This window comes from Ylistrum balloti, unplaced genomic scaffold (genome assembly GCF_031769215.1).
Source record: "Ylistrum balloti isolate Yb309-2 unplaced genomic scaffold, AGI_CSIRO_Ybal_v1 Utg369652, whole genome shotgun sequence".
In the NCBI taxonomy this organism is placed as follows: domain Eukaryota; kingdom Metazoa; phylum Mollusca; class Bivalvia; order Pectinida; family Pectinidae; genus Ylistrum; species Ylistrum balloti.
The window spans coordinates 230627-247470 of NW_026781907.1; the positions used below are offsets into that span (position 1 = coordinate 230627).

At 43.4% G+C, this 16844-nt stretch overlaps 1 protein-coding gene across 1 annotated transcript in view; it reads right to left on the minus strand.

The window, feature by feature from the left end:
* Window positions 1-299: 299 nt before the first annotated feature.
* Window positions 300-16844, minus strand: part of LOC132557359 (serine/threonine-protein kinase par-1-like) — a 166941-nt gene continuing 150396 nt past the window's right edge. Inside the window, exons 14-16 of the mRNA XM_060221853.1 lie at window positions 12810-13119; window positions 6804-6976; window positions 300-419 (exon numbers count right to left, since the gene is read on the minus strand). Of these exons, the coding sequence (XP_060077836.1) occupies window positions 300-419; window positions 6804-6976; window positions 12810-13119 (603 nt within the window). The remainder of the gene's footprint in view (window positions 420-6803; window positions 6977-12809; window positions 13120-16844) is intronic.

The window sequence follows — 16844 nt, forward strand, 5'->3', positions numbered from 1 at the left end:
AAAATTGCATTGGAAATATGTAATATAACTGACCATTCAACAATTGTGTTATATATAGGGTAACTGACCATTCAACAACAGGGTCACATAATCATATATTTTTGGTTCAAATACCACAAAGTCTGGCTTTTTTTTAGAAAATTCCTGGAGTTTCGCTGACTGGTTATCAATGTGTTGTCCTCTTCCTTTTCGTCGAAGCTGACTGACCAGTCAACAAATTTTGCATATATTTATTATCTGGTCAGTCAGTAATTTTGGTTGCTCAAGGTATATGGACCGGTCAGTGAGGTATATCTCCGTCACGTGTGAGCATACTTGTAAGCTGAGTAGTTTTTGGCATCTTGGACGCTCTTTATTGCCATAGTGGTTTTGATAGCAACGTCAACGCTCTGCTCAAACCGAAATGTGCATTCACTGCCCTGAAACACACAAACATCTGATACAGATGATAAGCCTTTAACAACAAATTATCATTACGCAGTCCTAGACTTAAATCTAGGAACATTTATTTTCATTCGATAAACATAGCCTTCAACTGGAGTGACGCGATAATTCTGTCTCTTGTAGAAGTCAGGAAGAGGTAGAAAATCTCAGCCAATCAGAAGGCAAGGCCTTCTAAGCGAAAAGACTGACTTAACATCGTTGTATAAGTCATGTGTGTTTTGTTAAACTGATACCTGTTGAGACGCGAGGAAATGCTACTACTGATAAATGTCACAAAAAAAGGCCCTTCCATCAGTTCCCATTGTCCTAAGGGTGCCCTCCTTGGTGGACATCTTTTTGACTTCACCCAAACATCCCCAGGTGGCCAAACCATTCTTCTGCCATAATTCTTTACACATTTAAGACATTTTTTGTTATCTTGATTTGTTTTTTAAAAGTTGGTTGCTTTTCCTGGGTTTTTACTTTAAAAGGATATACAATTCGAAAGTTCCTCTTAGAATTTAGCGATTAATAATCTTTATACCGTTTATCAGTCCCAAAAATAAATAGAGTTCAGCTATGGGGTAAGGGGAACATAAATATCAAATTTGTGAATGATCCATCCAGTATTTCTCAAAAATTAGCCTTAACCAACATTCACTGTCAACATTCAAAATGGCCACCAGACAGCCATTTGTGCTTTTGATCAGTACCAAAATCAAGAGGGCATGAATAAGGACCAAAATAGGACCTCCATATGAAATCTGAGAAATATCCATTTATTACATGTACACCGAAAGGAATAGCCAATAGGCCCACCCACCTGTCAGCTATTTTGCTTTCTTGATTAGTCCAAAAAATGGACAATGTACAAACAGATATCAAAATTGGGAACCACCATATGAAATTTGAGAATGATCCATCTAGTACTTTCCCAGAAATAGTGATAAAAAACTTGTCTAAGACTGGATTAACATTTGCCGGCCATCTTGTTTTCCTATGTCCCCAAGTGGACAAATCACAATGGCCACCTGCCAGCCATCCTGTTTTTCCTATCTGTCCCCTAGTGGACTAATCACAATGGCCACCTGCCAGCCATCCTGTTTTTCCTATCAGTCCCCTAGTGGACTAATCACAATGGCCACCTGCCAGCCATCCTGTTTTTCCTATCAGTCCCCTAGTGGACTAATCACATTGGCCACCTGCCAGCCATCCTGTTTTCCCTATCAGTCCCCTAGTGGACTAATCACAATGGCCACCTGCCAGCCATCCTGTTTTCCCTATCAGTCCCCTAGTGGACTAATCACAATAGCCACCTGCCAGCCATCCTGTTTTTCCTATCAGTCCCCTAGTGGACTAATCACAATGGCCACCTGCCAGCCATCCTGTTTTCCCTATCAGTCCCCTAGTGGACTAATCACAATGGCCACCTGCCAGCCATCCTGTTTTCCCTATCAGTCCCCTAGTGGACTAATCACAATGGCCACCTGCCAGCCATCCTGTTTTTCCTATCAGTCCCCTAGTGGACTAATCACAATGGCCACCTGCCAGCCATCCTGTTTTCCCTATCAGTCCCCTAGTGGACTAATCACAATGGCCACCTGCCAGCCATCCTGTTTTCCCTATCAGTCCCCTAGTGGACTAATCACAATGGCCATCTGCCAGCCATCCTGTTTTCCCTATCAGTCCCCTAGTGGACTAATCACAATGGCCACCTGCCAGCCATCCTGTTTTCCCTATCAGTCCCCTAGTGGACTAATCGCAATGGCCACCTGCCAGCCATCCTGTTTTCCCTATCAGTCCCCTAGTGGACAAATCACAATGGCCACCTGCCAGCCATCCTGTTTTCCCTATCAGTCCCCTAGTGGACTAAACAAAGTTTGAATTCAAGAGAAGCTTTCACGTAAAATTTGAGAAAGATCCATTCAGGACTTCTGAAACTATGACAACAAAAGTTGTTAAGAATGGACAGACAGACAGACAGACAGACGAAGGACATAGGGCGATTGGTACAGCACCCCATCATCCAATAATATGAGAGGGTCTAAGATAGGTCAATAAGGTCAAAGATTTCTGAAACAGATTTCTGTCTGCTAAATCAAATAATACCACAAATCAAGTGTCATCAAAGAAAGTGACTCAATGATGATAAACAGGATTTATCAGATAAAGGTTCTATGGTAAATGACAGGTGTCACCCAAGTTTAATCCTATGGTAACACACTGGAGTCATCAAAGTCTGGTTCTATGGTAAATGACAGGTGTCACCGAAGTTTAATCCTATGGTAACACACTGGAGTCATCAAAGTCTGGTTCTATGGTAAATGACAGGTGTCACCCAAGTTTAATCCTATGGTAACACACTGGAGTCATCAAAGTCTGGTTCTATGGTAAATGACAGGTGTCACCCAAGTTTAATCCTATGGTAACACACTGGAGTCATCAAAGTCTGGTTCTATGGTAAATGACAGGTGTCACCCAAGTTTAATCCTATGGTAACACACTGGAGTCATCAAAGTCTGGTTCTATGGTAAATGACAGGTGTCACCCAAGTTTAATCCTATGGTAACACACTGGAGTCATCAAAGTCTGGTTCTATGGTAAATGACAGGTGTCACCCAAGTTTAATCCTATGGTAGCACACTGGAGTCATCAAAGTCTGGTTCTATGGTAAATGACAGGTGTCACCCAAGTTTAATCCTATGGTAACACACTGGAGTCATCAAAGTCTGGTTCTACGGTAAATGACAGGTGTCACCCAAGTTTAATCCTATGGTAGCACACTGGAGTCATCAAAGTCTGGTTCTATGGTAAATGACAGGTGTCACCGAAGTTTAATCCTATGGTAACACACTGGAGTCATCAAAGTCTGGTTCTATGGTAAATGACAGGTGTCACCCAAGTTTAATCCTATGGTAACACACTGGAGTCATCAAAGTCTGGTTCTATGGTAAATGACAGGTGTCACCCAAGTTTAATCCTATGGTAACACACTGGAGTCATCAAAGTCTGGTTCTATGGTAAATGACAGGTGTCACCCAAGTTTAATCCTATGGTAACACACTGGAGTCATCAAAGTCTGGTTCTATGGTAAATGACAGGTGTCACCCAAGTTTAATCCTATGGTAACACACTGGAGTCATCAAAGTCTGGTTCTATGGTAAATGACAGGTGTCACCCAAGTTTAATCCTATGGTAACACACTGGAGTCATCAAAGTCTGGTTCTATGGTAAATGACAGGTGTCACCCAAGTTTAATCCTATGGTAACACACTGGAGTCATCAAAGTCTGGTTCTATGGTAAATGACAGGTGTCACCCAAGTTTAATCCTATGGTAACACACTGGAGTCATCAAAGTCTGGTTCTATGGTAAATGACAGGTGTCACCCAAGTTTAATCCTATGGTAACACACTGGAGTCATCAAAGTCTGGTTCTATGGTAAATGACAGGTGTCACCCAAGTTTAATCCTATGGTAACACACTGGAGTCATCAAAGTCTGGTTCTATGGTAAATGACAGGTGTCACCCAAGTTTAATCCTATGGTAACACACTGGAGTCATCAAAGTCTGGTTCTATGGTAAATGACAGGTGTCACCGAAGTCTGGTTTTATAGTAACAGACAATAAGTAAAGTTAAGTAGTTATGCTGTAAATAACAGGTGTACTCTGATATATAAGATATTTCCAGACACATAAATACGTATGTCTGTGTTAAAAAGCAAAGTACATTTTAAAACCAAAGCAATTAAAAGCGAAAATTCACATCAGCAGCATAATATAATGAACTTTATGACAGCAGCCATATAACACAGTAACCAGCACTACACACCAGAAATCTGGGTACACAGCCACTGATACTAAAAACAGGAGGGGTACAGGACATGGGGGACAGGCTGGTGTACACAACCACTGATACTATAAAACAGGAAAGGGAACAGGACATGGGGGCCAGGCTGGTGTACACAGCCACTGATACTAAAAACAGGAAGGGGTACAGGACATGGGGGAGGGGCGGCAGTCTGGTGTACACAGCCACTGATACTAAAAACAGAAAGGGGTACAGGACATGGGGGGGGCAGTCTGGTGTACACAGCCACTGATACTAAAAACAGGAAGGGGTACAGGACATGGGGGCAGTCTGGTGTACACAGCCACTGATACTAAAAACAGGAAGGGGTACAGGACATGGGGGGCAGTCTGGTGTACACAGCCACTGATACTAAAAACAGGAAGGGGTACAGGACATGGGGGGCAGTCTGGTGTACACAGCCACTGATACTAAAAACAGGAAGGGGTACAGGACATGGGGGACAGTCTGGTGTACACAGCCACTGATACTAAAAACAGGAAGGGGTACAGGACATGGGGGGCAGTCTGGTGTACACAGCCACTGATACTAAAAACAGGAAGGGGTACAGGACATGGGGGGCAGTCTGGTGTACACAGCCACTGATACTAAAAACAGGAAGGGGTACAGGACATGGGGGGCAGTCTGGTGTACACAGCCACTGATACTAAAAACAGGAAGGGGTACAGGACATGGGGGGGGGGGGCAGTCTGGTGTACACAACCACTGATACTAAAAACAGGAAGGGGTACAGGACATGGGGGAGGGGGGGGCAGTCTGGTGTACACAGCCACTGATACTAAAAACAGGAAGGGGTACAGGACATAGGGGGCAGTCTGGTGTACACAGCCACTGATACTAAAAACAGGAAGGGGTACAGGACATGGGGGGCAGTCTGGTGTACACAGCCACTGATACTAAAAACAGGAAGAGGTACAGGACATGGGGGGCAGTCTGGTGGTGTACACAGCCACTGATACTATAAAACAGGAAGGGGTACAGGACATGGGGGACAGTCTGGTGTACACAGCCACTGATACTAAAAACAGGAAGGGGTACAGGACATGGGGGGCAGTCTGGTGTACACAGCCACTGATACTATAAAACAGGAAGGGGTACAGGACATGGGGGGCAGTCTGGTGTACACAACCACTGATACTATAAAACAGGAAGGGGTACAGGACATGGGGGAGGGGGGGCAGTCTGGTGTACACAGCCACTGATACTAAAAACAGGAAGGGGTACAGAACATGGGGGGCAGTCTGGTGTACACAGCCACTGATACTAAAAACAGGAAGGGGTACACGACATGGGGGGCAGTCTGGTGTACACAGCCACTGATACTAAAAACAGGAAGGGGTACAGGACATGGGGGCATCTGAGGGAATGGGAGGGAGGGAGGGAGGGACATGGGAAGGCAAGGTGTTGGAGGGGTGGTGGGATGGGGTCAAAGACGTTGGAAGGTAGGGCATGGATGGGAGGAGGTCAGGGACATAAGCAGGCAAGGCATTTGAGGTTGGTGGGATGGGGGTCAAAGACAGGAGAAGGTAGGGCATGGGAAGGAGTGGGTTGGATCAATGGGATAAAAGGAGTCTGAGGACATGGGATGGATAGTGAGGGGGTCTGGTGTAATGGAAAGGAGTCTATTGTCATAGTAGGGAGGCTCGTGTCACGGAAGGGAGTCTCGTGTCGTGTAAAAAGAGAGAATGGGAGGGTGGTAATCTTGGACATCTCAGGGAGAAGTCTTGTGACATAAAAGGAAGGGAATTTTGGACATCTCAGGGAGAAGTCTTGGGACATAAGAGGAAGGGAATCTTGGACATCTCAAGGAGAGGTCTTGGGACATAAGAGGACGGGGATCTTGGACATCTCAGGGAGAGGTCTTGGGACATAAGAGGACGGGGATCTTGGGACATCTTAGGGCGAGGTCTTGCAATATGAGAGGCAGGGGATAGCAGACAATAGAGGGATGGATTTTAGGGACACAGGCAATCAGGGCATAGGAGGAAGGGGCATGGGGACATAGAAGGGATGGGGTCAGGAACATGGGAGTAAAGGAGTCTTGGACATGGGACGGAGAAAGCCAGGGACATAGGAGATAAGTGGTCGAAAACCAGGGCATAAGAGTCAGAATTTGAAGTTGGGAACATGGAAAGGAAGGATGGGGTTCTGGGGACATATGTGGATGGAAAGGGGAGGAAGACATGGGAAGGCAAGGAAAAGGAGGACGAAAGTCTAGCAAGTTTAGGGGCATTCAATGGAGGTCTCAAGGAACTTGGGAAGGATGCTGTATTTTTTTGTTGCTCAGTCTTGATTATCTCAGATAAACCGACATTTGGTTGGAACCTTCAGTAAGTAAGAAGTGGCCCCGATACTGTGTGTACCCAGAATTCCAACATTCCTGCTGATTCCTGAAAATAGGGATGAACATCCCCATATATAATGGGTATAATGTGTCAACTGGTATTTAAGCTTGGAATGTGCTGGGATATTGTGTCATCCTGGTAACCATAGCACCCATCATAACCTACCCCGTCCTCGGACAGCTGGTCGTCAGAGAAGCACTCACGACAGCCTCGCCAGCTCAGCAGGCAGGACTTGGCCTGGGGCGACTCGGATGTGATCACCGTGAAGTCAAACACTTTAGTTGTGCTGGGGGTGGGGGTGTGCCCTGGAACGGGGGACGAGCGCACTTCTAATGCATCTGTAACAGAGGGGGTGGTGCTAAGCTCTACTCACTCACAGGTCAAAGGTCAGCTTGTGCTTTGGATTTAAAGAGGGGTAACCTTTGGCCTTTCATAATCATATCTCAGGACCAATGTCTGTGTTACTGAAGGTTACTACAGATGTATGTCTTATTTCTGAGCCAATGGCCGAAAATTCAAGTTCAGAAAGAGATGTAAGGATGTGACAGTTGGGCATGAAGAGATGTAAACATTTGGTAGGAATGTGAGAAAAATGTTGTAGTGTAAGGTAATATGGAGATGTGGGAATGTTTGGGGAACAAGGGGTTGTGGAGATGTGGGAATGTGGGGTTGTGTTGAAATGTGGGAAAGTGTGGAGATGAAGAAATATGGGGAGAGGTAGAGATGTGGGGTTGTGTGGAGATGTGGGGATATATTGAGATGAAGGTCAGGTGGGGTTGTGTGGAGAGATGGGGATGTTTGGATAAGTAGGGATGTGTGGAAATATTTGGATATGTGGAAAAGTAGGGATGTGTGAAGGTGTCGGGATGCAAGTAGATGCAGTTATGTGGAGATGTATTGATGTGGGGATATTTAAGGATGTGTTGCGATGTAGGGAAGTGGGGAGATGTAAGGATGTGGGGAGATGTAAGGATGTGTGGCGATATAGGGAAGTGGGGAGATGTAAGGGTGTGGGGAGATGTAAGGATGTTGGGGAGATGTAGGGATGTGGGGAGATGTAGGGAAGTGGGGAGATGTAAGGATATGGAGGAGATGTAGACATGTGGGGATATGAAGAGATTCCTTGAAAAAAGGAATGTGGGGAGGTAAAGTTATGAGGGGAGACAGGGATGTGTGGAGGTGTAGGTATGTGGGAATATGCAGGAATGTGGGGATATGTAAGAATATTGGGAGATGTAGGGATGTGGGAATACATGGATATATGAGAAGTAGGGATGTGGGTGAACAATGTTGCAAATAAAAAAAAGAAATGAGAGGAAGTTTAAGTGAACAGGAAGAGAGATTGTATGGGACATAGGGGTAAGTCAGAGGCAGATCAAAGTATGCTCAAAAAATACTGAAATGTTAGGAGAAAGTGTGCAGGAAATATGGGGCTGAGAGTGGGGGCAGAAAGACGCATGGGGTTTGGTGATGTGACAGACTGAATGTTTAGAATGTAAGAGGGTGTTTGTACAGGATGTGAAAATGAAGTGGGGTTTAATCAGGATGTTGGAAGAATGTTGGGATCAGGGAAAATGTAGGGATGTGGGAAGATGTAGGATGTGGGGAGATGAAGGGGTGTGGGGAGATGTAGGGGTGTGGGGTGTAGGGAGATGTAGGGATGTGGGGAGATGTACGGATGTGGGTGGATGTAGGGGTGTGGGGAGATGTAGGGGTGTGGGGAGATGTACGGATGTGGGGAGATGTAGGGATGTGGGGAGATGTAGGGATATGGGGAGATGTAGGGGTGTGGGGAGATGTAGGAAGATGTAGGGATGTGGGGAAATGTAGGGGTGTGGGGGTGATATAGGGATATGGGGAGATGTAGGGATGTGGGGGATGAAGGGATGTGGGGAGATGTAGGGGTGTGGGGAGATGTAGAGGTGTGGGGAGATGTAGGGATGTGGGGAGATGTAGGGATATGGGGAGATGTAGGGGTGTGGGGAGATGTAGGGATATGGGGAGATGAAGGGATGTGGGAAGATGTAGGAAGATGTAGGGATGTGGGGAGATGTAGGGATGTGGGGAGATGTAGGGATGTGGGGAAATGTAGGGGTGTGGGGTGATATAGGGATATGGGGAGATGAAGAGATGTGGGGAGATGTAAGGTGTGGGAAGATGTAGGGATGTGGGGAGATGTAGGGATATGGGGAGATGTAGGGGTGTGGGGAGATGTAGGGGTATGGGGAGATCAAGGGATGTGGGAAGATGTAAGGAAGTGGGGAGATGGAGGGATGTGGGGAGATGTAGGGGTATGGGGAGATGTAGGGATGTGGGGAGATGAAGGGATGTGGGGAGATGAAGGGATGTGGGGAGATGAAGGGATGTGGGAAGATGTAGGGGTGTGTGGAGATTAAGGGATGTGGGGAGATGTAGGGGTGTGGGGAGATGAAGGGATGTGGGGATATGTAGGGATGTTGGGAGATGTAGGGATGTGGGGAGATGTAGGGGTATGGGGAGATGTAGGGATGTGGGGAAATGTAGGGATATGGGAACATGTAGGGATGTGGGGAGATGTAGGGATATGGGGAGATGTAGGGGGTGTGGGGAGATGTAGGGGTATGGGGAAATGAAGGGATGTGGGAAGATGTAGGAAGATGTAGGGATGTGGGGAGATGTAGGGATGTGGGGAGATGTAGGGATGTGGGGAGATGTAGGGGTATGGGGAGATGTAGGGGTGTGGGGAGATGAAGGGATGTGGGGAGATGTAGGGATATGGGGAGATGTAGGGATGTGGGGAGATGTAGGGGTGTGGGGAGATGTAGGGATGTGGGGAAATGTAGGGATATGGGAACATGTAGGGATGTGGGGAGATGTAGGGATATGGGGAGATGTAGGGGTGTGGGGAGATGTAGGGGTATGGGGAAATGAAGGGATGTGGGAAGATGTACGGGTGTGGGGAGATGTAGGGGTGTGTGGAGATGTAGGGGTATTGGGAGATGAAGGGATGTGGGAAGATGTAGGGGTGTGGGGAGATGTAGGGATGTGGGGAGATGTAGGGGTGTGGGGAGATGTAGGGGTATGGGGAGATGTAGGGGTGTGGGGAGATGTAGGGGTATGGGGAGATGAAGGGATGTGGGAAGATGTAGGGGTGTGGGGAGATGTAGGGGTGTGGGGGAGTAGGATGTTTGTATTAACTATTTATTTCTAAAAGCACAGCATTCACAAGGCCAATAACAGCACCAGCATGACCTCTTACCCTTCAATGGCCACAGGAAACTAAATAAATAGGCAACTTAGTGTGAAAGCAACATATATGATAGAAAACAATTTGTGTATCACCTTCACATAAACATGAAACAGATCATGATCACTTTGATTGGAAAAGTAACCTTTAGAACCATTGCTTTGTAATTAGCATAAAGTCAAAACTTCTGCTGACCCAGACTTCCTGTTTGGTTCAGTATGAAGATCAAACATTTCCGTGACCATGATCTGTTTACTGACTGGTGTAATTTATAACTGGTCGATCACTCACATACTACAACATGTACTTACATCATCCTTGAAAAGTAAAGCCTTCAATTAAAATCACATCAGTGATATTATACATGTATAAACCTGTTTAAACTGACAATTTGTAAAGGGTTTTAATTCAGATAAGACAGGTTTTTAGACTACACTGGTTCAACTTATATAAGATTAAATATATCTGTAACTTTGAATCAAAGAAGGGTATTCAAGATTTCAACAAAGATTTTTTTCAGATATATTCCAACATGCAAGGACTATATAAGAATATACTGGGCGCAAGCAGCATTATCCTTAGCATCTGTTTTTATCACAGGCTTGGCCATTTAGGTCTAAAACCCCTATCTGAAGCCAGAAGCTCATACATCTATACAGAAATTCTTAACAAACAATACCAACAATCTCTCATCATACCTGACACCTGAATCTCTACTCACATCTAAGGCCTGAATCTCGCATCAAACCTGAGGCCTAAATATCTCACCATAACTGAGGCCTGAATATCATCATACCATAAGCCTAAACACCTGGGGCCTAAATATCTCTTCACACCTGAGGCCTAAAATTTCTTTTCCAACCGGGGCCTAAATGTCTCTTCACACCTGGGGCCTAAACATCTCTTCACACCTGAGGCCTAAATATCTCTTCACACCTGAAGCCTAAATATCTCTTCACATTTGAGGCCTAAATATCTCTTCACACCTGTGGCCTAAATATCTCTTCACACCTGGGGCCTAAATATCTCTTCACACCTGGGGCCTAAACATCTCTTCACACCTTAGGCCTAAATATTTCTTCAAACCTGAGGCCTAGGCCTAAATATCTCTTCACACCTGGGGCCTAAATATCTCATCACATCTGAGGCCAAAATATCTCTTCACACCTGGGGCCTAAATATCTCTTAACATCTGAGGCCGAAATATCTCTTCACACCTGAGGCCTAAATATCTCTTCATACCTGGGGCCTAAATATCTCTTCACACTTGTGGCCTAAATATCTTTTCACACTTGAAGCCTAAATATCTTTTCACACCTGAGGCCTAAATCTCTTCACACCTGAGGCCTAGATATCTCATCACACCTGGGGCCTAAATATCTTTTCCAACCGGGGCCTAAATGTCTCTTCACACCTGGGACCTAAATATCTTTTAACACGTGGGGCCTAAATATCTCTTCACACCTGAGGCCTAAATATCTCTTCACACCTGGGGCCTAAACATCTCTTCACACCTGAGGCCTAAATATCTCATCACATCTGAGGCCTATTGTCTCTTCACACCTGGGGCCTAAATATCTCATCACACCTGAGGCCTAAATATCTCTTCACACCTTGGGCCTAAATATCTCTTCACACCTGGGGCCTAAACATTTCTTCACACCTTGGGCCTAAATATCTCTTCACACCTTGGGCCTAAATATCTCTTCACACCTGGGGCCTAAACATTTCTTCACACCTTGGGCCTAAATATTTCTTCACACCTGAGGCCTAAGCCTAAATATCTCTTCACACCTGGGGCCTTAACATCTCATCACATCTGAGGCCGAAATATTTCTTCACACCTGAGGCCTAAATATCTCTTCATACCTGGGGCCTAAATATCTCTTCACACCTGGGGCCTAAATATCTCTTCACACTTGAAGCCTAAATATCTTTTCACACCTGAGGCCTAAATATCTTCATATCTGAAGCCTAAATATCTCTTCACACCTGGGACCTAAATATCTTTTAACACGTGGGGCCTAAATATCTCTTCACACCTTGGGCCTAAATATCTCTTCACACTTGAAGCCTAAATATCTTTTCACACCTGAGGCCTAAATATCTTCATATCTGAAGCCTAAGTATCTCTTCACACCTGAGGCCTAAATATCTCTTCACACCTGGGGCCAAAATATCTCTTCATACCTGGGGCCTAAATATCTCTTCACACTTGAAGCCTAAATATCTTTTCACACCTGAGGCCTAAATATCTTCATATCTGAAGCCTAAATATCTCTTCACACCTGGGACCTAAATATCTTTTAACACGTGGGGCCTAAATATCTCTTCATACCTGGGGCCTAAATATCTCTTCACACTTGAAGCCTAAATATCTTTTCACACCTGAGACTTAAATATCTCATCACATCTGAGGCCGAAATATTTCTTCACACCTGAGGCCTAAATATCTCTTCATACCTGGGGCCTAAATATCTCTTCACACCTGGGGCCTAAATATCTCTTCACACTTGAAGCCTAAATATCTTTTCACACCTGAGGCCTAAATATCTTCATATCTGAAGCCTAAATATCTCTTCACACCTGGGACCTAAATATCTTTTAACACGTGGGGCCTAAATATCTCTTCACACCTTGGGCCTAAATATCTCTTCACACTTGAAGCCTAAATATCTTTTCACACCTGAGGCCTAAATATCTTCATATCTGAAGCCTAAATATCTCTTCACACCTGAGGCCTAAATATCTCTTCACACCTGGGGCCAAAATATCTCTTCATACCTGGGGCCTAAATATCTCTTCACACTTGAAGCCTAAATATCTTTTCACACCTGAGACTTAAATATCTCTTCATATCTGAGGTCTAAATATCTTTTCACACCTGGGGCCTGAATTTTCATGTCAATACTGACTGTACATGTCAATACAAAAAAAAAACTCACCAGAAAATGTGGGAAGAGGAGAGGAGCTGAACTGAGTTTCCATGTCTGCACTGTGTTCCTCTTGGGCAGTGAGGAGAGGTTTGCTGTATGAGGTGCGGGTGTGGCCATTCCGCGTGTTGGTTGTCGCCGAGTTAGAAGAGTGGTAGTTAGAGTTAATCGAGTCATTGTTGTTATGACTACCAGCTCTGTAACCTTGACCTTGCCTTTTTTTTCTTAAAAAATGGACAAAACCATGTTTCCAAGGTGAGCATTTTAAAGAGACTTTTTTGTTTTCTGAGTTGTTAGCTTTTGATGTCTTTTCATGAGAATTCTGAAACAAATAAAAACAATTATACAAAATTATGAAACATTTGTGAAATGATAATCCCCAAAAGTAGACTGCTGAGTGATGAGGTCTTTTTTACATTCATCTATGGTATGTCAGTCACAAAACCTTCATCTAGAACACACAATAATATTGTTTTTCTTTATTCAAACGTTACCACCTGTATTTTTCATATGTACCATAGATTTGACAGTAATACATAAGAACCTTCGTATGTGTGGCATTGCTTGCCAAAACATACTCCAACATAGCAGCGCAGGATCAGAAATGAAAGCATGTTGCCAATGCATCACAATAACTTCTATGTTGATCGATCAGTCATGGGTAAGGTTTGACTGTGTACACAACCACTACAAGGGGAGCTAACTCCCAGGTGAGGAGAAGACAACACTGATGAGAGTACACGGACTGAGAGAGGGAACAACAATATAAACAAATGATGACTCCCACCAGCTCTTAGAGTGTCACATGCATGTGCTTGTCTATATATAGAAAATGCATGCAATCAACACATCCAAAAGGGCAATAAAAAGATGTTTGTATGTCTCCAATAACAACCAATGATGTCCTTCTGTCTCCCATAACAACCAATGATGAACCAATGATGTCTTTCTGTCCAACTAAATAATCTGTGATGTCCTTCTGTCTCCCATAACAACCAATGATGAACCAATGATGTCTTTCTGTCCAACTAAATAATCTGTGATGTCCTTCTGTCTCCCATAACAACCAATGATATCCCTTTGTCTCCCATAACAACCAATGATATCCTTCTGTCTCCCATAACAACCAATGATATCCTTCTGTCTCCCATAACCAATGATATCCCACTGTCTCCCACAACAACCAATGATATCCCTCTGTCTCCCATAACAACCAATGATATCCCTCTGTGTCCCATAACAACCAATGATATCCTTCTGTGTCCCATAACAACCAATGATATCCCTTTGTCTCCCATTACAACCAATGAATCCTTCTATGTCCCATAACAACCAATGATATCCCTCTGTGTCCCATAACAACCAATGATATCCCTCTGTGTCCCATAACAACCAATGATATCCCTCTGTCTCCCATAACAATCCATGATGTCCTCCTGTCTCCCATAACAACCAATGATATCCCTCTGTGTCCCATAACAACCAATGATATCCTTCTGTGTCCCGAAACAGCCAATGATATCCCTCTGTGTCCAATAAAACAACCAATGATATCCCTCTGTGTCCAATAAAACAACCAATGATATCCTTCTGTCTCCCATAACAACCACTGATATCCCTCTGTCTCCCATAACAACCAATGATATCCCTTTGTCTCCCATTACAACCAATGAATCCTTCTATGTCCCATAACAACCAATGATATCCTTCTGTGTCCCGAAACAGCCAATGATATCCCTCTGTGTCCAATAAAACAACCAATGATATCCCTCTGTGTCCAATAAAACAACCAATGATATCCTTCTGTCTCCCATAACAACCAATGATATCCCTCTGTCTCCCATAACAACCAATGATATCCCTCTGTCTCCCATAACAACCAATGATATCCCTCTGTCTCCCATAACAACCAATGATATCCCACTGTCTCCCATAACAACCAATGATGTCCCGCTGTCTCCCATAGCAACCAATGATATCCTCCTGTCTCCCATAACAACCAATGATGTACTCCTGTCTCCCATAACAACCAATGATATCCCTCTGTCTCCCATAACCAATGATATCCCACTGTCTCCCACAACAACCAATGATATCCCTCTGTCTCCCACAACAACCAATGATGTCCTCCTGTCTCCCATAACAACCAATGATATCCCTCTGTCTCCCATAACAACCAATGATATCCCTCTGTCTCCCATAACAACCAATGATATCCTTCTGTCTCCCATAACAACCAATGATATCCCTCTGTCTCCCATAACAACCAATGATATCCTCCTGTCTCCCATAACAACCAATGATATCCCTCTGTCTCCCATAACAACCAATGATATCCTCCTATCTCCTACAGCAACCAATGATATCCCTCTGTCTCCCATAACAACCAATGATGTCCTCCTGTCTCCCATAACAACCAATGATATCCTCCTGTCTCCCATAACAACCAATGATATCCCTCTGTCTCCCATAACAACCCATAACAACCAATAATGCCCTTTTGTCTCACATAAAAATCGATGATTATTAGTCTGTCCTACTTGACAACCTTCAGTCCTTTTGTCCCCACTTAATAACCAATGCTGTCCTTTCATCTCGAAAAGACACCAATGCTTTCCTTCTTTTCCATTTCGATGCACCATTTTTAATTAATGGCATAATGTCCTAAGCAATATCATGAGATTTATGACTGGCATAGCCAATGAAAAATCCTCCAGAGTGTATTACACTAGTGACAAATTCAGTAATACCTCAATGTTATATTCACAGGAAAACAGGATAATTTTGCTATAATATTATCATATTCCATAGCCAGTTATGTATTATAAATATCTCTCCTAGCCGGCTATATATTATAAATATATCTCCATTAGCCAGCTATATATTATAAATATATCTCCACTAGCCAGCTATATATTATAAATATATCTCCCCCAGCCAGCTATAAATTATAAATATCTCTCCTAGCCGGCTATATATTATAAATATATCTCCACTAGCCAGCTATATATTATAAATATATCTCCCCTAGCCAGCTATAAATTATAAATATCTCTCCTAGCCGGCTATATATTATAAATATATTTCCCCTAGCCAACTATATATTATAAATATCTCTCCCCTAACAAGCTATATATTATGAATATCTCCCCCAGCCAGCTATATATTATAAATATATCTCCCCTAGCAAGCTATATATTATAAATATATCTCCCCTAGCCAGCTATATATTATAAATATATTTCCCCTAGGCAACTATATATTATAAATATCTCTCCCCTAACAAGCTATATATTATGAATATCTCCCCCAGCCAGCTATATATTATAAATATATCTCCCCTAGCAAGCTATATATTATAAATATATCTCCCCTAGCCAGCTATATATTATAAATATATCTCCCCTAGCAAGCTATATATTAAAAAATATCTCCCCTAGACAGCTATATATTATAAATATATCCCCCCCTAGTCAGCTATATATTATAAATATATCTCCCCTAGACAGCTATATATTATAAATATATCTCCCCTAGCCAGCTATATATTATAAATATTTCCATTAGCCAGCTATATATTATAAATATCTCCCCTAGCCAGCTATATATTATAAATATATCTCCCCTAGCCAGCTATATATTATAAATATATCTCCCCTAGCCAGCTATATATTATAAATATCTCCCCCAGCCAGCTATATATTATAAATATCTCCCCTAGCCAGCTATATATTATAAATATATCTCCCCTAGCCAGCTATATATCATAAATATTTCCTTTATTTATATATCTGATAATAATTTGAAATATTCCCCTTTTGCGCTCAGAACCTCAGGTCCCAGGGTGCCAAGACCTTATATTTATATAAAATCTGTTTCCTTCACCCTAAGGATGCTTCTGACCAAATTTGGTCAAAATCAACTCTGTTGTTCATGACAAGTAGCAATTTTTAGAAAAAAGTGATGGATGATGGGAAACATTCAATGCATGGATGAAGAATGCTGCGCCATTGCCTGAGCTCACCACTCCCTCAAACCAAGTGCCCT